The sequence below is a fragment of the Taurulus bubalis genome, assembly GCF_910589615.1.
Source record: "Taurulus bubalis genome assembly, chromosome: 10".
Taxonomy (NCBI): domain Eukaryota; kingdom Metazoa; phylum Chordata; class Actinopteri; order Perciformes; family Cottidae; genus Taurulus; species Taurulus bubalis.
The window spans coordinates 13899017-13923818 of NC_136598.1; the positions used below are offsets into that span (position 1 = coordinate 13899017).

General features: G+C 40.6%; 2 protein-coding genes across 2 annotated transcripts; one reads left to right on the plus strand and one right to left on the minus strand.

Moving 5' to 3' along the window:
- Nucleotides 1–7082: 7082 nt before the first annotated feature.
- On the plus strand, nt 7083–15454 carry rab4b (RAB4B, member RAS oncogene family). Its single transcript, XM_079224421.1, has 8 exons — nt 7083–7200; nt 10894–10974; nt 12441–12555; nt 12802–12864; nt 14520–14674; nt 14834–14929; nt 15043–15218; nt 15346–15454. Exons 1-7 carry the CDS (start codon nt 7185–7187, stop codon nt 15156–15158), a joined length of 642 nt encoding a protein of 213 aa, XP_079080547.1. The 5' UTR covers nt 7083–7184; the 3' UTR covers nt 15159–15218; nt 15346–15454.
- A 2961-nt stretch (nt 15455–18415) lies between these two features.
- On the minus strand, nt 18416–23936 carry ap2s1 (adaptor related protein complex 2 subunit sigma 1). The gene is made up of 5 exons (XM_079224647.1): nt 23816–23936; nt 23089–23238; nt 22468–22581; nt 20763–20822; nt 18416–20021 (listed from the first exon to the last, which is right to left on the minus strand). The coding sequence occupies exons 1-5, from the start codon at nt 23816–23818 to the stop codon at nt 19920–19922; spliced, it is 429 nt and encodes a 142-aa protein (XP_079080773.1). The 5' UTR covers nt 23819–23936; the 3' UTR covers nt 18416–19919.
- Between the last annotated feature and the right edge of the window lie 866 nt (nt 23937–24802).

Consider the following 24802-nt stretch of genomic DNA (forward strand, 5'->3'; position numbering starts at 1 on the left):
ATATAGATTAACCAGCCCAACTCAGGTCAATGACCCTCTCTCCTGTTACAAATAGAGAGGGGATTTTGAGAGGTGGAATTAGGACACATTAGCAGGTTCAGGCTGTTGAAAACACCTCTTTTAGGTTCACAGATACATATTACATATTACTCGCAGCACAAAATAATTCCAATTATTCTGTCTCTTTTTTAAATTTATCTTGAAGTCTGTAAAAAAAAAAAAGAAACATTTTGAAAAATACCCATCAAAATGGCCCAGATACCGAGGTGATTAAAATGGCATGTTTTGTCTGAAAAACAATCCAAAACCCAACAATATTCCATTTACAATTATATACATCTGTTGAAAGCAGCAGACCCTCTCATTTATAGAGCTGAAGCCAGCATTACATTTAAAGTCTTGCTCGCTAATCAAATAATCCATTATTGTTAGATTACATGCTAAATGGATTAAACCTTACTTTGAACCACTACTGAACCATGACAGCTTAAAGAGAGGAATGCCTGTAACCCTTTTCCAACCTTATGAGGCACAGAGAGGATGTGCACAGACATCTCTTTGATTTGTGGATATAAGGGAGTTTGGTCAGTGATGTCATCCATCATGGCCTCTGACATCATCCTTCGGGGGCAACTGTTTTCTCTCACTGACACTCTGCTGCAGGGGCAGCCAAGGGCATGCATGAACTTGCAACAGCACACAATTGAACGGCACAACTTGGCGAAGGGCTCCTGTACGCATACTTTAAAATTTGGATGGACAAGTTCCACTGACATAGATTGTCTCTCTTGTCCTGGGCTTCATTGTATTTCTACTCCAAGCTTCAGTTTGGGATCTGTTTGAGCAACATGCATTCACTCAGATGTAACCATTTAAAACGTCACCCTTCATGTATCTCATAGTGGAACCCATTCTGGTCATATCACACCTGATATACAAATAATACATGTTATAATCTTTAGTAAAAACAGTTCCAATAGCTAACCATACACTAAAATGGGCAACGCAAGTTGTCCCTTGCAAAAAAAAAGTGAGAGAATTAAACAATTATGGGATTATATCTGTAAGGAGCGGAAACATTCTCAGGCTTAATGCCAGGTGTGAGAGGACGAGGATAATAGGGAAGAGTTTGGCATATGTTTGTGCCTGAGGGAGGTATATGAGAACAGAAGCAATGACCTCTGAGATACGTGAGTTAGTATGGAAGAAAACACTATAGATAACATCATAGTCACAGTATGAGTAAATAACAATTATGCTGTTTATTTTTGAAATGTGAAATACTATATCTATTCAGGAGTGAGATATGGATAATGAGGCTTTGTTGGCAGCAGGGATTTTCTCCCTCCTCTGCACACACGATAGACTTATAAGAAGTGGACGTAGTGATCGTGAGCTCTCCCATTGGTTTGTGGACTGCCATTTTGAAGTCTCGAGCCTCGATTTCACCGTCGCCATTTTGGATTACAAATGTAATTGGTTTTTTTTGCAACCGGTGAATGTTGGTAGTGGCATTGATCTTACAATCACTGTCAGCCCTAAAGCATACTCTGCTTTATGGTCTATTTTACTTGAAAAGGGACAAAAATGTACTAAATGAACATCGTGCTATATTAAAAAAGACTTGAAACTAGCGATAGAGAGCCAAAAACTAATATTTGCAATGTTTATTGAGGTAATAAATCAATTGAGATGTAGTGTCATTCTGTCATAGACTTCAATAAAATCACACTTATTTTTTCAACCGGAAGAGTCACCCCTGATGATTAGTATAGAGAGTGCAGGTTTAAAGACACTTACGCATTAGCTTCACTCGGCAGAACCGGGGGTTGCTGCCTGAGCCACACGCACACAGGTACAATGTAAAGAAAAGAGCCTTTTATTCCCAGTAAGCATCAGCCTTTGAGTATGTGCAGTCTGGAATGGACCCTTGATGTTTTCTGGAGGGATCTTTTTTCACTTATTAAGCGTGTGTTGAAAGATGAACTGACAATCACAGAATAGCCTTAAATTAAGAAATATGAGTTCTTCTTATTTGCAGTTCTGGAGTTGAAAAGAGAACAAGCACTTACAGTCAGCTCCAGAAGAGGGGAGATGTTGTCTTTGGCTACTCGTTCACTTTAAAGCCCGGGGACCAGCAAAATGATCTCCACAGCAGATCTGTATGAATTCCACACATTGGGAATGACATCATGCAAAGATTCCTCAACAAGTTGCATCAAGTGAGATCAGATAAGACCTTCCATATGTCAATTTGTGTCATAGCATGAGGAAAAAGGCTGATTGATTATTGGAATGGGGCCAAGAATTTGAGAAAAACACATCAGGGCATGTTGCTGATTGAAATATTATGTGGTAATGTTTTTTCCCTGTTAGGATTTCACTAATAACCTTTTGCTGAAGAGTCCAAGCTGTTAAACAACTGACTGTGAACATGTTAAAAATAACAATTGATGTGAACGTTTTCGGAGAATGCATGTTTTGAACAACAGGAACCATATAGCAGTAACAAGCTGAGGAAAACATTGTTGCATTGTCTTTTTTTTGGTTGCATTTACTTCATTGTTCCCTTTCCCTCCCCCAGAAAATAATTATCTCACCCCAACTAGAGTCTTCTACATGGCTCTTTTGAACTTTCATGTTTTATTTTTTACATGAAAAATACCTATCTCCAGATATAGAATGAAAATAACAAATATATTATTACAGAAGCCAAATGGAATGCAGCTATACTTTTTGTATTCTTATTTACACCTGTGCTTTTTCTACAAGGGCTTGTGAAAATGTCATTTGGGAAAAAATGCCTGTTGTTTTAGTTAAGTTTAGTTTTAATATGTTTCTTTTACCCAAAGAAACTACTCCAAATGAACAAAACGATTGTTACAGTGCATAAACAACCTTCTTTCCGGCTCCAAACAGCTGACCACAAATGACATTTGGCTGCCCTCCTTTTCTCCTTCAGGCTGGGGTGTGTGAAAAGCGGAAGGAGAACAAAATTGGTTACGTGGAGGTGAAGAGAGGTGAGTTTGAACACTGGCAGTAGAAGATGTATGGAGGAGGCTGCCGGGGTTTAGATAGCAATCTGCCACCGGGGAGGTCAGCAGGATTCTTTCCGTTAACACAGCCGGTCCTCTGATCTCCCCTGACCTAAACTCTAACTTAAATTAACTCTTCCTTTACTGAAAACTATATTTGCTGAAGAAACGGTTATGCATACATACATTTACTCTACACAACTAGCCTCAAAATGACCGTAAAGTTAAATCAACACCTCTTTAAAAGCTGTTGCAACAAAAACTAAACATGTGACCTTCATGAATGTAGGATTTATTGCAGGGCTGATGTATTGGACTGCATTATTTTTTAGTTAGATGAACCTAATAAACTGGCAGTGTGTAGTGTGTATTTCAGAGACGTAATTATGCTCACATTTGAACACACTTTATGTGACTAACTAAAAGGGGGTCGTAAATCCTTACTTCAGGCAGCCAACTCATCTGGAACGGATTTACTATGTGAATATCAAATATGCACAGAGTTGCACAGAGTTGGCTCCGACCTCGTCACTTCTGTAAAGAATACAACAAGCTCAGAGGAGATTTGGAGGATAATTAGTGATACTGTCAGGCACACAAACACCAACTGAACGGAGCCAAGAGATCTCGTCATGATATCGCTGTTAGCCCGAGTAACAAAAGCTTATTGAAATGAATCAGTGATCCTTAACATGTCTGCAGTGAGCAGTCGCCACAGACACAAGCTTCCAAAAGCACAGCTACAGTTCATTGGTGATCCAAAGAGTGGGCAGAGCTTTGACTTAAAAAGTTTGGGCTGTGTTGAATATATGTGGCAGCAGGCAGAGTATACCATGTGTGGAGCAGTACAGCTGGCCTGCCTGATCTAGTTTGCAGGCTTTGCTCCATTAAGCTTTAGCATCAATTGGCTTCTGGAGGTGTGGTTGAGATGAGATGCCTGGGTTGTTGCTGTTTTGGGTTTGCTTGGACCCTTGAACTCATCGACATTCTTCTGCTTCTTTGGAACTTGCTCTCACTTCAGTACCTCTTCGTGGCCACCTACAGAGTGAACTTACAATAAGTGAGTCAGTTGAGTCTGCTGTTGTCTCCAGTATTAAATCTGAAAGATATTAATTGATGTTTTCTTGTGTGAACCTGACTAATTACATTAATTATACAGCAAAAATAGAAACACTTGTTGTTAGTGAATGTCGTTGTCTGCCAAGTGAAAACCAATACGTCTGTGGGCCTCTGGGTAGCTTGTGATGCCTCCGTTCTATTTTAGATCATCTCTCTGGAGCACCTGCTGGTTTTCAGGTCTGCTGTGGCTTGAAAGGAAGTCGCCTTTTATGTAACCTTCACGTCAAAATGACTTATTATGGAGGAAATGGTTGACTTCTGTGAACTAGGCTTCCACACGAAACCCAGATGGAACATTCAACAAGTCTCAGAGATGTTTTCTGTCTGGAAAAATAAAGAGAAGTTAATCGGAGAAATCAATTGGGATTGACTCCAACCCTCAAGGATAGACAGATATGGCTGATGAATGGATGGAAACTATGCTAGTATGATGTGGCCATGAAAAGATAACCATCCATTATGGTTTTATGGTTTTTACAGTTGGCTGTAGTCTATTTATAGCGGACAGCATTACACCTGTCTTGATAATGGAAAGATGAAAGAGACGTGAACTAGCTAAAAGGAACTTGATATGCCAGACCTTTCTCTTATACAATATGTATAAACCTCAGTATGACTTTAAGAGATGCACTCTTATTCTTCCCACTAATTTAAAAGACTGCAGTCCCCCTTTGTTATCATGAGGTTCCCATTCCCTTTACTTACATTAATTAAAATATAGTGTCTGCTCTAATGTGTGGTGACCTACAAGGGTATTTATACTGAGGCAGTACAGCGTGGAGAACCGTGAGGTGGGATGGAAACAGCAAACAAACAGTTGCACAAGCCCTACTGTGCAGGGTATGTATGCACATAAATACACCCCCTCAGTTTGAATCAGAGCTGAACTGTTCATTCTCCACTTCAACACATAACCGTCTGTCTGAGAGCCTCATTCAGTTTTCGTCAGTTGGGTTTAAAATCTGAGATTTTTCCAACCTCAGTTGCTGCAGTCACAGCGCCTCTATAGGTGAAATCTGTCAGCTCGAGAAAATGCAACATTCTTATACTTGTTTCAACTCATTAATGCATGCATGCCTCTTGGCTGTGTTTACACCACAGTACCTTTTAATAGTCCTTACCTCATAGATTGCCTTTGTGTCTGTATATAAAACAGCTTGTCGTCAGGCATCCCTCTGTTTCACTGTATAGCCTATGACTCGTGATGGTACAAACACCTTTATATCTACAGTGATGCCGGTCAACCACAGAGCCCAGCTGTCTCAAGAAGTGATTCACTCAAATTATCCTCTGTGAAATGACTCATTGTTGTAAACATTGTGGATGTTGTTGGGTTTATGTGGGGCTTCCCATATGTGCTCATCATAAACACATTTTTTTTGATCTTGGATTTAAACTGTCTGGCGGCGACATGAAAGATCCCACCTCACTTCAAAGCTATTGTATGCATGTTTTTCTAAAAGCATGTGCATCCAGCAGGCCTCTCTGCTGTTAGTCTGACCTGTAGTCCAGAATAGTCCGAGGTCAACAACCCACAGAAAGACTCACTCACAAGCACCTTGTTTGCACTGCAGTCCAATCAAATATATGCCCTTGATGTGCAATAGACGAGTGGACAAGAAAGATGACAAGAGAGACACAATAGACTCTGAGACACCCACAAAGGTAAGCAGAGCACCTTAATGGAAGCAAAAGCCTCCCTCTTTTCTTTCTGCCTGCTGCACACCTTTGAGGGCAGCCTTTCTTGTAGCCCACCTTAGGAAAACATCCGTGCCCCCACACAACGCTGAGCCTTGTGTTTCCTTCTGTCTTTAATCTTAGTGAAAAGAGCTTTTAACAAGCTTGGGAGGATGAGGGGAAGTGCCAAAGCTGAACAAAGGCAGGGAGGAACTGGGAGAGATAGTAGCCGAGTAGAAGGCTCTGTAATTTATCACCTGTTGCCCTTGGACAGCCCTGTACTCCATGCCCTGGGCTTGTGTGAGTGTGTGTGTGCGTGCGTGTGTGTGTGTGTGTGTGTGTGTGTGTGTGTGTGTGTGTATATGTATGCAGGCAATTATTACGAGGGGAAAGACACCACATTTCAGCATAGCTCCAATTACCAGAGATTTTGACCGTACATGTTTGTGTACGGATTACTCTGAGTATTTTTTTAATTATTATAATCATTTTCCATTGTAGATGGCAGAAAATAAATAAATAAATTATAAAATGAACCAAAAATGTCAAATCATGTTGCATCATGTCATGTTGAGGCTTCAGTATCTTACCAGGTTTATCTTTGCCTGCCACCTTGTGGCTTGCTGTTGCACCTACAGACACAGAACTGCAGGTATACAGAATAGATCATGCTTAAATTTAGACTATAACCTAAATATCCGAATTAAATCATTCTGAATACAGACTGCTTGGATTAACTTTGTAATTAGGTAAAGGTGGGGAGACAATCTAATGCTACCTTCCAGTTTTCAAAGTAAGCATTTTCTTAACAGCGCTTAAAAGACAGGACAAAATGTGTTACAATAGCCTTTCAATATCCTTTACTTTAATTTGAAATGAAGCTGAACATACTTTTCACACACTGAAGAACCCAAGTACAAATTTAATTATAAATAGTTAGCCAATTGTATTTCTAATTTTCTATTCTATCTGATCTAGTGGGGGCATTAGTGGGATTTCCGACACATAGTCTAAACGTGAGACACGTGCGAACCACAACTAATCCGATTTATGTTATACCAAAAGCAAAACATTTTTTTTTCCAGAATCGGTCACGCTCGTGCTCTTCAAAAATCCCTACACGGTCGACGACACGCGAACGCAACATCAGACGACGAATGACGTACCACGCCGCCGCTGCCGCGTTTGTTTGTGGTCGGATCGAATAAGACGCTAGGAAAGGATCAAGGAAGCCTCTAGCATCGTAGATAAACACCCCTGAAGAAGTGTGAAGCCAGCGGGGACAGCTGCCACAATACCAAGAGAGCATTAAAGCAAGAGCCCGACTGAAGCCTTCGGACAGCGAGGGTCAACATGTCTGAGACATACGGTTGGTGTCGGCTTCCCGCTGGCTGCTTGACGTTGTGTACACTGCTCCGGTGTGATGAGACGGCCAGTTAGCTAGCGGTAGGGTTTGGCTTGTGTTAGCTGCAGGCTGTCGCCTCGCCGCGCCTGCGGGGTGTGATAGTGATGGTTAACGTTTGGTGCTGATATTTCATTCAAATAAACTAGTGTGCCACAGTTCGGGGGGTTTAACCTACGTGTGCATTAACTGACACCTCTGTCCTTCGATGGCGGAGTGCATCGCTTCCTCAAACGGCGCGAGCGAACAGATGGTGATGCGTATCCCAGGTAGAAGTTGGACAAACTTCAGACACCGCTTTCAGGTGCCTGTCGATACACGAAGGACGTGTTTGCTTGCAGACACAGGGGTGACCTGAGCTTGTTGAAATCCAAGCAGGTTGGGTAACCGTGCAAGCTGCAAGAATGTTGCATTCAGTCTGTGTGTGTGTGTGTGTGTGTGTGTGTGTGTGTGTGTGTGTGTGTGTGTGTGTGTGTGTGGGGGGGGGGGGGGGGGGGGGGCTAATTTCAGAGGTTATTAGCCTTTAGCTACAAGGCCTACGAGGAAGTTGCATAGCTATGGCAGTCGGTTACCTGTAGAGCAGCAGATGTTATGTCACTGTTCTCTAGTCTACCACATCCTGAAACCAAGTAACTGCACTTCTTCAGATGGTCACTACATGACACGTTATTGCAAGCAGACAGGGTTGCATCGGTCTGTGGGTATTGACTTTATGACAGACCACCAGCACTACTGACAGAAAGTTATTATTATTCTGCATGAATTCATTCAACATGACGGCCTGATAGTGTCAGACTCCGTTGACCCAGTGGAATTTGAAATGACATATCATCCTACACACACACACACGCACACACACACACACACACACACACACACCACACACACACACACACACACACACACACACACACACACACACAATGTACATCTGTTTCTACGTGTACCCTGTCTCCTGATTCCTTGCATGAAACTTTATCCCGGTGGACATCATTTAGGTAAAAGTGCAAGCACTAATGGTAGCTGTGATAGTTTATTGATTTCTGTCTCAGTCTTCTGTGCCTTCTCCTCTCTTGGAGGGCCAGTATTGGAACTGGCAAAACCCAATATGAATACAGTAAGTACATGGGCAGGTTTGATGGACCCATGGGGAGTTTATTATATGTTTTAATTAATGTGGTCTTTGGTCCGTATGGCACTCTTTCATTAGTTTATCTTGGATAGCTACAGAATGGGATTTGTATATGAAAATAATATGATCTGTCAAATATCAATGCAGGTTGTTTTTCAGTAATTCTGAATTAGACTGACACACCTTTTTTTTTTTTAAATCAAAATATACCAACATTTTGGTGTTAATGCACAATTTTGTTCTCAATTGACAACTGGGCTAACCTATTTCTATAGTATGCTCCATGTCTGCAAAATGTGATTATGTACTGGACCTGCAACTAATGAGCTTATTGTTTTCCTCCAGCAATACTCCTTTTGATTAATGGCTTAATCTCTAAAATATCGGAAAATAGTGAGGAAAAAAAATGTCCATCCTGTATTTGGACAGAAAACTCCACACGCTTGTGTTGCTCATCATTGATTTTGGCCTTTGTTACATATGACTTTTTGAATCATATTTTGTTACTTATTAAATTAAATCTAATCTCTCCAGTTTACATATTTTCCTTCTGTCGTGTGCAGTAAGGCAAACATTTTATGTAACTCCAAGTGCAAATTCCCTGTGCACTTTGTGCACATCAGACCCCAGGTAGATCTGGGCCTCGGTTTGTTTGTCACAGTGTAAGCGAATGCAGATAACAGTTAGTCTGTTCCCTCTAGGGCTATTTAATATTGATGTGTAAAGAATACAATAGCCTAAAAGGCTGCTGTTGAGAGGGCAGTGCGAACCACATTCCCCTCTCCCGATTGCTTTGGCATATTGACAGCTTGATTGTTGTATGCATGGGAATATGCAATGTCTGGGAAGATGCTGAAATAGCTGAGGCAAGCTTTTAAAACCGAGCTGTTAGCTTCCGGTTTTGTCAGTTCTGTTGTCGGGACTGTTGACAATGTTTGTTTGGTTATAACGATGCTGTTGCAGAAGAAAACTGTAAGTGCTTGTAGGCTCCTTGCTTTGCTTTAGTAGTTCTGTTCCCATGAATATTTTACCTTTTTAGTTTATGTTGCTTGAGAAAACACCCGCCTCAACAAACAAAGGTGCACCATAAACTGAGCCGGCTGCGGTTGGTGCTGGTGGCTCTAAGAGCACGAGCACAACGAGGTTAAATGCACACAGGAACTGAAGATTAAGCTCATCTGCTCCTCAATTGTTTTCTAAACTACTGTTTCTGTTGACCTTGGGGCGGAGCTGAATACTCTCATGATGTTCACCTTGCTGGTTATCTCAACAGTAGTCACTAATCATTTGCCAGGCCAGCACTTCTGCCTGCAGAGCCAGCGCTTAAGCCAAAATTGCACACTGTTTTTCAAATTCAACAGAGGCAGGCTCTCAGGAGGAAATGTGCAGTTTGCAATGGTTTGCTGCTCCTACAGTCTGAGGAACACAGCATCACTCTCGGATTTCCTGTCATACTTTTACTACCCCTCTATGCATTACACGCAAACACAGACTCTGTTATGATGCTCTCACATCCACACACTTTTAATTTCCTCTATCGACACACTGTTTCATATCCAGTTGGAACGGAAGCACAGCCCACGTAAGTGCCCCCTGGCCGCCACTATCTTTGCTCACAGCACACAAAGGCTGTACTGTGTGGAAGGCCTTGAATGTCAGGGGTCGGAGTCATTTGGGCTCTGGATCATATGCGTGGGTTGGGTTGTAGGGCCCACTCTCCTCCACAACAACAACAACATCTGTACAGCCTGCTGGTTGTGGTCATACAATCACTGTGCAAGCTAGCATAAGCCACGTTCAATAACTAAAGCTTTGACTTTGCGCTAATGACATGCGCTATTAAGTGCTGGTGCTTCTTCAAACAGTAATTTTCCACCTCAGACAAACAAGCATATTTAATCAGAATCCTAAGTAACAGGTTATACTCATTACATGCAAGGCTTTGTGATTAGCAGGCTAATTTAGGGTTGTTGGATACGGTGCAAGTTAAAGGTCAATGGGATTAAGAGTAAATCTCAGGATTGTCTCTGAGGATGGAAGTGTCAAGAGCAGCAGGTTCAGATTCTCCCCTGACATTGATGTTGCATTGATCTTAGAGCTGTGCGGTATACCGGTTCAACCAGTAGGTTTCAAATTTCCATACGGTATGAATATTTCATATACCGTCATACCAGTGCATAACCGACTGTTGTTGCTCTTCGGCAGGCAGCAAAATGTATTTTTCACCACTGAGGGCGCAGCGGTCGGAGCTACTTGTGTGTCATGGTTCTAACTTTAGTCATGGTTAAAACTTTATAACAGTTTAGCTTCCTTAACACCCTCTATGTACCAACATATGAAACAGCTGCTCACTACTCGCAACAGCTGTTCAGTTGGCCTGTGGTCCTTTTCGGCGTCAATGAATGAATGTGTTTACTCAGAAAAAAAATACCGTGAAACCGCCAGAATCTTACAAAATACCGTGATATGATTTTTTTGCCATACTGCCCAGCCCTAATTGATCTCTTCCTCCTTTCCTCTGCTTGCAGACTTCCTGTTTAAGTTCCTGGTGATTGGCAGCGCTGGGACGGGGAAATCCTGCCTCCTCCACCAATTCATTGAGAACAAGTGTAAGTTTTACCTCCATTAAGGCCTATAAGTCACATCAGTTTGCATAAGAGTAAAACATCACTATTCTATGCCACGTACACAGAAATTGACGTGTTCACAATTATTGTTGTTGATTTTAATTATTTGTTTCATGCCACGCACCAAATAAACCCTTTCACTGCTGTGTGGTTACACTTTCTTTTCAAGGAAGCAACTTCCTCCTTAAATAAGTTATTCATTGACCTCCATGCGCAGTGAAAACAAAATGACAAGAGGAATGTGTGTCTGTCCAGATTCTTAACATTCACAGTAGGTAGTCATTCATCCAACAAAGTATAACACATGACACCATCGTTCTCTGGCATAGGGACCTAACAAGACGGTACATTACTAAGTTTTCCAATTAAAAATAAATGCTTAATTTTTGGTTGTGAATATCTGATTCCCATTTAGTTAACTCTGACATAGATGCACTTTATTTAGATTTGAACTAAGACCTTCTATTATGATAATTTTACTATGTACTCATGTACCTATTGATATTTTTATTATTTATGTCTGTTTCTTTTTGTACCATGAAAATATAATGTTTGGCCTGAGCTGCCATTTTGTGGTTAAATTCCATTGTCTTTAAAATTACACATTCTGTATCCAGTAAAACACAGAAACTAATGATGACTTTAAAAGTTGAGTTGAATCTGCATTTCTATCTCTGACAGTGTCAACCAATGTGAACATCATAAGCTTCACAAAGTCAGGATTTATTCAAGATTTAAGATTCAAGATATTTGCACAGATATTTGCATATATGCACAGATAACAGACAGTTACTCTGTACAATGAAAAGTTTATTTTGCTGGGTCCTCCTAAGACACAGAATTACAATAAACTTAAGGTAAAAAATAAATAAAAATAAGGCACAAAATATAGTGACAGTATTGCACAATCAGTGTATAAAGTGCACTATGCATAGCTAAAAAATATACCATAATAAACATGTAATTCAGTGATCCAGTTATAACAAAACATTTTAAGGATCCATTGAACTTCAGAACTGTGACAGTGTTGATAAGTAAGCTAGTAAGTAAGTAGACAAGCCAGTAAGTTAATTAAAACTTGTGTCTCTGACACACACGCTTGTATTAGTTTGAATCAAGACATGTTGGGACCCTGTGCTGTCACTGGGGAGGGGGAGGGAGGGCAGGTTGACAGAGTTAATCAATTCATCAAGACGCCTTCTCGCCTCTAATGAAGATTCGAGCTGTTTGAAGCTAACAGCTTAGGTCTTTTAAACAAGCACACCAACATATTATAGTTTGGAGGTAAGAGTTGTCTCCACTATGGCTCCTCTTTAAACGACACATGAATTTGCCAGGAAAAAAGTACATAATGGCGTCACTACAATAACTGCTGAAGTTAGTGGTTCGACTGTGCGATTACCATGCCACTTCTTTTTCACTCTCTTTTCTCCGCGTTCTTGTTGCAGTCAAACAGGACTCCAACCACACCATCGGCGTGGAGTTTGGATCTAGAGTTGTCAATGTCGCTGGAAAGACGGTCAAACTGCAGATCTGGGACACTGCTGGGCAGGAGCGATTCCGGTAACGGCCTACAATATTTTTTAGAAATACGAGAATAACATGAACATGCTGAATAACACACATGCTGTCTTTGGCCAACACCCAGCTAACAGCTACCCGTAGTGGCATGTTGAGATTCCACTGTCTCGGAGCAGTTAAAAGCAAGGGATTGTTTCTCATTCACCCTCCTCAGCCAGATTTTTACAAGCTGATATTTGTATTGTGAATCTGTTATTTTTAACTAGGCCTTCTGCATTCTCTCCACAGTTCTGTTACACGCAGCTACTACAGAGGAGCAGCAGGAGCGCTCCTCGTTTATGATATTACCAGGTAAAACAACCAAACTGTCCAAATGTGTTATACTACATATGTGTGTATCAGAATGAACATTTGTAATAATACATGTCTTCCATATTGTGGGATACAGACACAAGCACATTACTTACATTTTTCTGCCAGTGCAGGACATTTCTATAAAATGACAAAATAATCATTAAAAACTACGAAAGAAAGCTGAAAACGCAACATGGTATGTGAGACATTCACAGCAATGATGTTTTTAAATTGGACCTGAAATTTGAATTTACTGACCCATGAAGCTTAACTGTAAATAGTATTTAAATTTACTCACAGGCGTCTTGTGGTTTTCAGTCTGTCATAGTGTCAAAAAACTATAGTGTGTCCATACCACCTCCAGAAATTGTACAATTTAACGACTATGTACCCACACAGTGAAATATGAATACCAGGACACACACACACACACACACACACACACACACACACACACACACACACACACACACAGGCCTGTTTTCCATAAGCGTTGTGAAGCGACAGAGGGGTTGTGAAATCAAGATTGAGTGAGTGCAGTAATGCAGAGAGACAGGAATGTAACACAGTTAGTGTTGGTGGGAATGTATGGGCTGTTGAGGACGGCGAGATGGAGTGCAGAGTGGCAGCAGCTGTAATATAGTGGCATCCTGTGGCAGGCGGCAGCAGCAGGAAGCGGGGAAGAAAACGTCCATCACAGAAAGTGTCACCTCAGGAAAGAAACGGGGAGAGTGGAGGGAGAAAACTGCAGGGGGAGGGAGCGTGAGGAGAAGGAGATGGAGACAGTTATCACTTCTCGCATGTGAAAAGGTAAGCAGGAAGTAAGAGAGGAGGAAGAGAGAACATGTGAATCCGATTGCGGCTACATGTGGATGAGGAGTGACGTCATTCTTTGGCTGTTTGTGAACGCAGCTGTTCAACATCATGCTGCTGACCAACACCCTTCTGCTAACCCACTGGCCTCATGTTACTATGGACACCAGGGCCCTGTCCCCATGGGGACCGGTGGCTTCAACCCAAAGAAGTGTCCATGACCGTCTCCCCTGCACATCAGACTAACCTAATCCAGTGAGCTGAGTAGGGAAACAGACTAGTTTTAGAGAACATTCTGTTCTGACTAACAAGTTACTCTGCAACTGGCTCTGAATAGCATATTGTCTGCATTAGTAACCTCCCTGTTACCCACCAACCAAACATGACAATCTATGAGGGGGGCAAGTTGTTGGCGTCTTAAACACTGAAAGATTCTTCATTTTATATTTGGCACACAGTAACCCTCTAAACCCACAGTCTTTGCGACATATTTAAGATACTGATACTTATGGTGATAAAAAAGGTGTTTGTTTATGTAAAAGATTTCAGCAAAAAAAGTAAAAATAATAAATTGAGATTGTAGATTTATTTACCACACAAAGTCATGAGTACTTTAAAGGCCCACATGTACAACATTTGCATGTGTTTTCTGCATATAACGGAATATAATAAAATAAATATAAACAAAATGGCTATCTAAAGACAACGTAACAGGGTGACCCCTTGATGTTATGAAGACAGGGGAAATAATGTTTGAGCGTAACATGTTGCAGGACGATCCTTTTCACAAAACGATAAACTAGCCGTCGTACTATGTGTCCATCTGTCCTGTCTTACAGTCGGGAGACATACAGTGCCCTAACCAACTGGCTGACCGATGCACGGACTCTGGCGAGCCCCAACATAGTTATTATTCTGTGCGGCAACAAGAAAGACCTGGATGCAGACAGAGAAGTGACCTTCCTGGAAGCATCGCGCTTTGCACAGGAGAACGGTAACTGATGTTAAATCTACATTATCTTGCTTTTCATGTCTCTGTCTTCTCTTATTTCTCTGTTTTGTGTGCTTGCTTTTCATATTGTTGTGCCGCCCCACCCTGTCTTTTGTTACTCCTGGCTTGAATGTTTTGCTTCTAATTTGTTTATCTCCGTAGAGCTCATGTTCCTGGAGACCAGTGCTCTGACCGGAGAGAATGTCGAGGAGAGTTTCCTGAAGTGCGCTCGCACCATCCTCAGCAAGATAGATTCAGGTACGCAGCTCATTCAGCAATACATAGGATGTAGCCTGTTGATCTGTCTTTAGTCTTACAATGTACCGGTCTGTCGTCATCGCTGACTTTACTCTCTGCGGTTCTTTTCAAAGGAGAGTTGGACCCAGAGAGGATGGGTTCAGGGATCCAGTATGGAGATGCGTCGTTGAGGCAGCTGCGACAGCCAAGAGGCACCACCACACAGAATAAGCAGCTGTGTAATTGCTAGGGGTCGGGGCCCACCCTCACCTCAGCCCACACGCCCACACAGACAGCACGCCCCCTACAGGTCAGTGACGGTTCATCAACTCAACCTGGTTGGGTTTTTAAATAAGACATTTTGCCTTTCTCATTTTTGACTTGCCTCTGTATTGATCAGTGATTACGTTCTCGTCTCCTTTCTCTTCTACCGCCAGGTGTTTTTTGGTGTGTGCGACCCTCCTCTCTGCAGTCTCACACACCTTGGATCACCTGGATGAGTCGTCAAGGAGATCACTGCAACCCCTGACCTCTGGTACTTTGCCCCTGTGTCTGGGCAGGGAAACCCCTCAGTGTGAACACCCTGGGATCATTACTTAAAGTCTCAGTGACTTACCAGACCAGGCAGAGTCACGGGTTGTGTGTATGGGCTCCCCTACTGTTTTATCTCTGTGCTTTCATTCTGGTTTTAGTATCACCTCCATGCTTTCTACGTTTGCACATCATTGTTTGTAAATTATTATTGGTAAACTATTTTGTGCATATTCATTGTTAAACCTATCTGATTAGGATTCAAGATAAGTTTGGTCATCGCTTTTGAGTTGTAATATTCATAAAGGCACTCGTTTGTTTTTATTATCCATTATTTGAGTTAACTGTACGACATTGATGGTGACGAAGCGATTAAAAGTTTTTATTAGTCAAATGAAGTCGACCTGTAAACATTTTGGTTAAGTATTCATCTAGAATATATTGAAAACCAGACACAATGTAAATCTTTGTCACGGTTTCGTCAACTGTTGTCCAGTAATTTGTGCTGATCCAAATGGAAGCAGCTGATCGGTGAGTTTATGCATAGTAAAGATTTATTTTAAATCATACAGGCCCAAATGTAGAGCCCAGTTCTTTTACACACTCCAAAATGTGTTACATTGAGGCATTTGACTGATTGGTTTGCATTACAATGCCCTATTGTAACATACAGTGTTGGCCTTAATAATACACTTGATATTGTGGATCTACAGTGTATTATTCCTAGTCACCATGTCTCAGAACTGTCGGAGGAAATGGTCCGATCACGCGCTCTACATCCACATAGACGAGCACAAAACAGATGTATCTCTTTATTTTACTCCAAAGTTTCCAAAGCCGGTTGATTTAGCCCACGATAAAGGCCCTGTTTCATTGGTCCTATCTCAGTGTACGGTTAAGAAAGGGTCATCAATATTTGCAAAAGTAAAATAATGTCTTTGACTTCTCACGCTGGGCTGTTTCTCCATTTATTTATTTTTGACCTCCCTTTTAATTTACGCTGCACATTCTGTGTGAGGGACGTCACAGGAAACCACCGCTGGTTTTGCCGCTGTGCCATGTTTGGGGAAACTTTCTTCCCACTCTGTTCTCTCAGTGGCTCGACAATGTTATCGTGATGAAAGCAAGAATGCTTTTTTTTTAGCCTTCCAAGTAGTTTTCACTTCTCTTTGTCAAGCAAAGAAGCTGCTCTGCTCTGCTCCAAACTGTCACTGAGTTTTCCGAGTCAGCACAGATGCTTTCTCCTTAGAACAGAGCCCGTCTCGCCCCGGAGAGAAACGGGGAATTTCCACTGTAACATGGTTTTCCTTTTGGATGCAGCACTGACAACATGGTTTGCGGTGCTGCCAGAGGAGAATGAGGTTGCGAGTTAATAACGCAAAAACATCCTGCCCCGCTGTTGAGTCAAAGGCGCTGCTTCTGTGTGAACCACTGGGAGCAGGGCGTACTGACCCGGCCCAGAGGAGATCACAACAAACTGCCTGCTAATCTGATTTCCCATGTCTTCTCCCAAAGTGTGAGCATATGTCCTCCCTGACCAGCCGTATGTGTTTTAAGCTCAGGTGAGCCAGCACACTGAAGGGAAAACAACTGAGTCGTGCAAACACGAGATGGTATAGGATATCAACAGACAGATGGTCAAAGATTTGTTTAGTTTCCATAAAATACTGGCGTTGTGTGATAGTTTGTCTCCTTCTGCAAGTGCACTTTTACTTTGGAATTTTCATGTTTTTTGTTTATATGCGGCAACTATAGAATTGTACATTTTATTTTACTTGAACTGTATATTGTAATAAAGATTTTAATTGTATGTTATCATTTCTTACTAACTAACAACTGAGATCCTTCATTTCATTTCCTTGTTTGGACTGCTGTGCTCCTGCTGTTTGTTTATTGCCCGCTGCTGACGTGGAGGTAGTGATGAGAGTACGTTCACTTCCTGCCGTCAGCAGCTATTCTGATCACTCATATCCACAAGTTGTCATTTACAATCGGTTATCAAGACGTGTAAATGGTTGATTGCTGTTGAACCAGTCCGCTTGCATTCATCTGTATGTATTTATCGTACAGTTTATCAGAATAGCCATATAAGCATCATTTTCTGTGGTCAAGATTCAATCATGTGATAAACACAAGCAAACTCAGTTATTGCTTAGTAACTAATGTTATATAATCAACCCAAAATACTACTGTACATTTCAAGTAACCTCTGCTGTAAATAAGATTTGTCTATTGAGAGTGAGTGTTGCTCATTGATTGTAATGAATATGCAATTCCCAGTAAACTGCTTGTTTTTTCAGTTATTCCCTTTCCCCGTCTCCTGGATGTTCATGTCCATATGTGTCTCGTCTCTGTGACATCAGATCCTGAATATAGGTCAAACTAACTTTTTTAAACTCCTTTGAGCAATAACTTATTACACATCGGGTTTACAGGCAGCTGACTTAGCAGAACCTGAAAGTTAACAATAGCGTCCATGAACGTGATTCATTTTCCTCCTCTTTCATTCTTCAGTCATTTCTCTCAAAGGCAGTCGGGGTGAGGTGAGGTTGTCAGAGGACTCATAAGATGAAGAGGAAATGCCCTCTGTGTCCAATTGTCTGGATTTATGTTCTCGGGTCGATGGACTAACGGCTAGAGTGGTTTAATGTAGCTGAAGTGGATATATTGACTGATTTATTGATCCTAGACCGGCTGTCAAGATGACCTCATAACCAAATTGTATAATTTACTGTGGAAGCGCTGATGTTTAACCACTAGATGGCGCTAAAGTATTGGATAGGAAACTCCAGTTCTGGCACTGACAGACTATTGCAACGTTTTATTCATGGTCCTGCTAAAAGCTGTTAAGGGATATTTATTACCATATTCTTTATTTAACGACATAACCGGCAGTAGAGTCTTGATGGGAAAATATCAATCTAATGAAATGCCTTTTTCAAAGAGATCAATCATCAACTAGAAGCCATTGACAGTTGATATTCATGTATCACTTCATCTGTTTATTAGATTATTTACATATAATGGGACGTATTGATGTGGGTAGTTAAATTGGAGACAGCAATACATACGAACACACATCTTCCATCAACAAACTCACACAGGTGGACAAAAGGGAAGCAGTACATATTTCACAATTGCCTAATCATTTAAAAAAAAAAATACAAAAGTTTAACAACAGTAACATTTTATACCACCTTTGTGACAGGATTTGGTAAACTTAGTGTATGTCAAGTAATTTTATAAACATTAAAGTCCAGCAAAGTGAAATGAATAAAAGTGTTTATTTGTCGAAGTTCATGAGGCTTGTAGGAGGAATTTAAAAGCCAAATTATTTTATGCAAATGCAAAGGCATTATAGATCTTACACAGTAAATGCTCCCCAGACCAAACAGTGAGCAAGGACCACTTTTTCTGGAATGCATGTGTTACTTTCACAATATTCAAAATACGCAGGATACACTGTGTGTACACACATACGACGCTAACTCCACAGTACTGCTTTGTGTAAAACATACTTTCTACGTCCAGAGTTTTTTTCCCCCGTCTGAGTGTGTTGTGTGACCAACAAGCACCATTTAATGTAATGTGTTGCATCAAATCACCTGGATCATTTAAAATGCAATGAAAACTATTACAACATCCAGAGCGCAGCCATCTGAGCCTCCAGAACCGGCACGGTTCATCATCATCAGCCATGAGGATGTTGCCACAGGTTGCCATAACACACCGTCAAAATGGCACTCATCCTAAGTACACTCCATTCAATTATGAACATGCCGTGATGAGTCAATTGCTCTAGAGGGCTTTCTAGTTATAGTATTCGTGTACTGTGATCCAGATACAAAATGTCTAGTCTAATACTGCAACACTGGCAAGGTCTTTCTTTACATGGATTTATAGAAATGGCTGTTGCAGGCAGCCACTCTTTATACATGGTGCTTGTTAGTTACAGCAGTGCCTTTAAATGTAAAGTTGAGGCGAAGGAAGTGAGGACAGGAGGTGGGCAGGAGGGAGCAGTGTCACACTGGTGAATCTCCAGTGTGTCCACACGCTACAGAGATAAATGCAAAGAAACAAATTGGCTACTTTATGAAATAACTCATTTCTGCTGCCTCTGGCTTTAGAAAAGTAAACAGAATATTATGTTGATTCTAACTTAGGTGGTATATGAAATGTTAACAAGTTAACACTTTGAAATGTAGAGCCTTTAAATACTGGGAGAATTTAGAAGTACAACAAATACAGCATATTGCAACATATAGACTGCTATGATAAACAGGTTAACTGAAGCTCCCTATCATATATCCATATGTACACAATATTGTGCATTTATATTTCTTAAAACACCTCCTGAAGTTTAATTAAGAGGGAAGTCTGCTCCGTAGGAGGCAGGAAAATGACTGGAACGAGGAGTAGGTGAGGTTAAGGACTATGGCAGCAGATTATGGGACAGATAGGAAGGTTGGTTGTCTGTTTTCTACTCGAGCGACTGGAGCATGAGGAGCTGCTTGAGGACCTTGGTCTGACTGGTCTCCCTGATCTCTCCAGCCAGGAACATCTCATCCACCACCGTGTACACCTTAAAGTGGAGACAAATGCAGTGCATTAGAGGGCAGACATGGCCCAACATTGTGATGGCAAGAAATGAGAGGACTCAGGTAGGACTACAATGGGAGTACACATCCCACAAACCACAGAGTGTTGTTGGACCCGAAACCCAAGTGCTATTATCTTTGTCCCTTGAAAGGTTAGAGTTTCCTGGAAAATTGGCCGAAACTATGACAAGCCATCATCCTGTGGTCATCATTACTTAACTCCACCTCTGTGTCATCAAAGTGAAGAAATAACTGCTGGTTGACAATGAATCAGTCCTTCACTGCCACACACCTCAGAGAAGTGAGCTTGTGAAATAGTTTTGTCCTCGGAGCCGCTGTGCATCAGTGGATGAAATTAGAACTACACTTTCCATAAATGTTGATTTCTCTTGTGTCTGGATGTAGCATGTCAAACGTGGGTTCAGACACCTTTAGTGATTAGTAAGAGCACCAACAGCAGTTTGGAAGCAGTTTAGAGGTGTTTGTTGCTTAATATTTCTCTTAATTATTTCTTAATATTTCTCTCTATGAAAAATATATATCCATCCCCCACTAGAATGATTTAGATTAATCTAACTGGATGGGTACTTTTGACATTGATTTGAATGAAAGTAACATTTTCTCATCTGCCGTTTGTATTAATCTGCACCTTCTCTCTAATCAAGGCGATTATACAATTGTTTAAAAATCTCCCTAAAGCAAAAATAATCTTGCAATGTCCTTACCTTGTAAAAGTTGAACACAAGATCCAATTCACACACATTGTGGAAATACTCATTCAGCACCTTACAGGAAAGAGAGGAACAGCAAAAAAAAAAAAATGCAAACCTTTAATTTCAATCAGATAGCAGTCAGGAGATTACATAATAGTCTGCTGTGAGAAGACATCAAAATACATGGTGATTGTAAGGTGCAAGTTACAAGATTGGGAGCGTTTTGAATGGTGAAGTAGAGCCAGTGGCTCACAGCTAACGATTTTCTGCTTTATAAATGTTCATTTTAATACAGCCAATGTAGTGTGATGCATTGCTGGAGATTATGTTGATGCTGTAGTGGCAGCAGAATCCACTTTGCAACCATGCAAGAAGCCAATTTACACTACATCTGTATGCCACATACATCAAATATGCCACATTAAAATTGATGTGGCGCTCTTTTCATCTTGTTTCAGCAATAACTCAATTTTAAGCAGGGATGTAGTGTAATTTACAATAGCAGGACTACTGACCCCTTATTAAGAATTTGCTAAAGTAAATGTTGAACCAAGCACCATGAAGTCCTGCCATGAGCTTGTCTGAACTGTATTTATTTTAAAACATTTTTTTCACCTTGGCATGGGGTGATATGCAACAACAAGCTTAGAAAGTGCAACTTAAGACTGTGCTGTGCTTTTCAGAATGCACTTACATGCATTTCTTCATAGTCAAACATTACATCAAATGACCTTCACTCCTGAGGACTATGAAAACAAAACCGTCTACTATTTGTCTAAGCCAAAAACAAACAGTAGATCCTACCTTAAGCTCACTATTTTAGTTGATATTTATTTGATTTATAAAATTGAATATTATTAGAAAAGGAAAAAGCTGTTAACCAGTAATTAAGCAAAGAAAGTGATAGAACAATATGCACTTGAGCTGCCTAATTCCTCCACTTAATCACCAAGTTTGATAACAAACAAAGCTAGTTACGATGATTATGTCATTGATTAAAAATCATTAAATAATACAATAATTAGCTGGCCTTTTATTTCAAAACAGTTTTATTTATGCAATATATACTACTTGTAAAATAGAAATAAAAAATATGATTCTGATTTTAATATTTGTAGATCTGCTGTCAAGCTAGATTATCATTGCCGCAGTAGTTCAGTGTCTGTGCAATGTATGTGCAGTCAGTTGCTATCAGACTCAGTTTGTAATTAGTAATCAATTAGTTATTTTATTGCTGGAGGCTTATTTCCAGCATCACTTGACTTAGCATTATCTAACACTGATCAAAGTCAATAATACACCCTGAACATAAGAATGCAAAAGAAACTTGATTCTACTAATTTGTACTGAAATAGACTGTCATGGTTAAATTGCGGCAAACATTGTCCTTGCAACACTTTTTTTAATTTAGCTAATATGAAACCTGCATTCTTTGGGAAGTACACATTGCAGTAAATGTCATTTAACCGCAATCTGTAATTCCCAAAGAATGCAGGTTTCATAATAAGCAGCTGCAAGACAGTAGAGCGCATGTTTTGAAAGAAAATCATTAACGGACATTCCTCAAAACAATCAGACCATGAGAAGTAAATCATCATAGTTCACTTACTAAGTATATATATATATATATATATATATATATATATATATATATATATATATATATATATATATATATATATATATATATATATCATGTGTTGTGTATGCCAGTTACCTCTACAAAGTTGTGGATCCCCTCGAGGTATGCCAGGTTGTTATCAGTCACATCCACACAAATACAGAAGTATAGACCAGCATAACGGCGGTAAATGATCTTGAAGTTCCTGAACTGTGAGAACAAAAAAAAGATAAAGCCTCTTAATAACGTTGTCTCTCGTATTATGACAACAGCAGCAGCTTTTCTTGGAGGTAAGTTTCCCAGCTTCCAGGTAAAACACACCCAGTATATGTCTGATTACCTTGAAACAAAATGCATAATAAAACCGGTCAGCAGACCAGGGTTTTTGTTTTGTTATCTTTATACAAAGTGCCATTCATTGGCTGAAATGGTTATTTTTCAAATTGTTTCGAAATTTAGAAAAATGACTTAAGATTTGTTTAAGTAGCTAGTGGAAAATGAGTCACCCTATAATTTGTACTGTGAAGTAGCCACAACAGTAACTTTTAACGACAGTGTGGTTACAGTGATTATACTGCGGTCCTCATTAGTATTTAGGAAAAAGTTCTGGTTCAACTGAACAAAGCAACATATTGGGGAATGTGACAGAACCACCCAGAAAAAAAACATAATCATACAACTGTGCACACATGCATTTGATACCGACTGATCCCATACCTCCACAAAGTTGGTGTGCTTGGCATCTCTGACAGTTACCACAGCATGCACTTCCTCGATCAACTTCTGTTTCTCATCATCATCAAACTGCATGTACCATTTGGCCAGTCGTGTCTTCCCTGCTCGGTTCTGGATGAGGATGAAGCGGATCTATGCGAGGAATGAGACAATAATAGGAGACAACATGAGATAACAGAAATAGTCCAACATTACTTGTCCTAGAGGTCTAACGTTAAGTGATTTTAAATAGATAAGACACGACTAGCTATCTAACGTTAGTGTTACTTTGTTCGCTATTGGCTGTCACCTGCTACAAATGAACTAGCGTTGCGTTAATACAATCTAGTAATAGCTACGTTTGATAGTTAGTTGTATTTCTCCCATTATTTATTCAACTGTAGCTAGTTAAAAACTGGTAGCAATAGCTTTAGCTAACGTGTAAGCTCGCAGTAGCTAAACCACACCCATTTTGTTGACAACAAGATTGTGCAAGACCTTAGACAAAGTCAAAATGATTGCCGGGCGATCTATTTGTGTAGCTAGTCGGTGTATGTGATCAAACGTCGTGAGTTCAGATCTGTGGCTTCATCCTGCTCAGGTAAGTTAGCTCACCAGCTAGCTGGCTAACGTTTTCTAGTGACTGAATGAAGAGGTTATCCAGCGAACAAGCTAGCGGTAAAACGCGACCATTGCGAGGAGAACAACTGTTCACATGCGACATATTTACCATTGTCTCCTAAATTTGGTCCTGACAGCCTCCAGAATAGCACGTTCCTGAACAACTTTGCGAGTATTTTTTCATAAATACATCAGTAATTTCTTCGACCGCTCGTCCGCTATCTTTCCCGAGCTAACAGGAAGTGAGAAGCAGCTCTGAATTGCGTTGCATGGTGGGAGACGTAGTTTAAGTCGCGACATTCAGAGCCGCTGGGACGTTCTATGGCACTACAAGAACCAGCGTCCCTCTGGGTGTCTTCAGTTGAGTCGCGCTTTGGATCACGTGAGAAGATCTATTATTTTCTATTGCAGAAAAAATCTTGATATGTACTTTCTAATGCGAATTTAAACAAACTGTGAATGTAGGTAAGAATGAAATACATTATAAAACATGTAATGTGAGACTCAACATCACGCAATCAGTATTATCACTAACGTGTTTAAGGAAACTAAAGGTTATTTGAAAATTACAATACTCAATACTATTGTCCAGCTTGATATTTTCCACATGGAACAGCTTTCGTTTTTAACACACCAAATGTCATCGACGTTTTTGAGCTTTTATAAATAGTGTTTTAGCCATTTTTTCATCATAGTGTTTGGGTGTGTACGTGTGTGTGTGTGTGTGTGTGTGTGTGTGTGTGTGTGTGTGTGTGTGTGCGTGTGTGTGTGTGTGTGTGTGTGTGTGTGTGTGTGTGTGTGTGTGTGTAAATACGTGTACCACATTTGTGACACACTGCAACGCCTACATAAAAAACTTACACACACTTTATAGAATGAAAAAGTTGTAATATATTTCCACCGTCTGAGGTTACATCAATTGTGGTTGTTTTCTGCAGTGTCAGGGCTCAGAGTTTGTTTACTTGCCTGGGTGGGCAGCCATTCACTGCAGAACATTGTCCAGACAGCTTGGACAGCTTGCCTCTCTCTGAGCATTCAGGGTGTTTAGGGGGTCAGAGGGGGATGGGGGAAATGTGATTGTCAGGGATTGCACAAC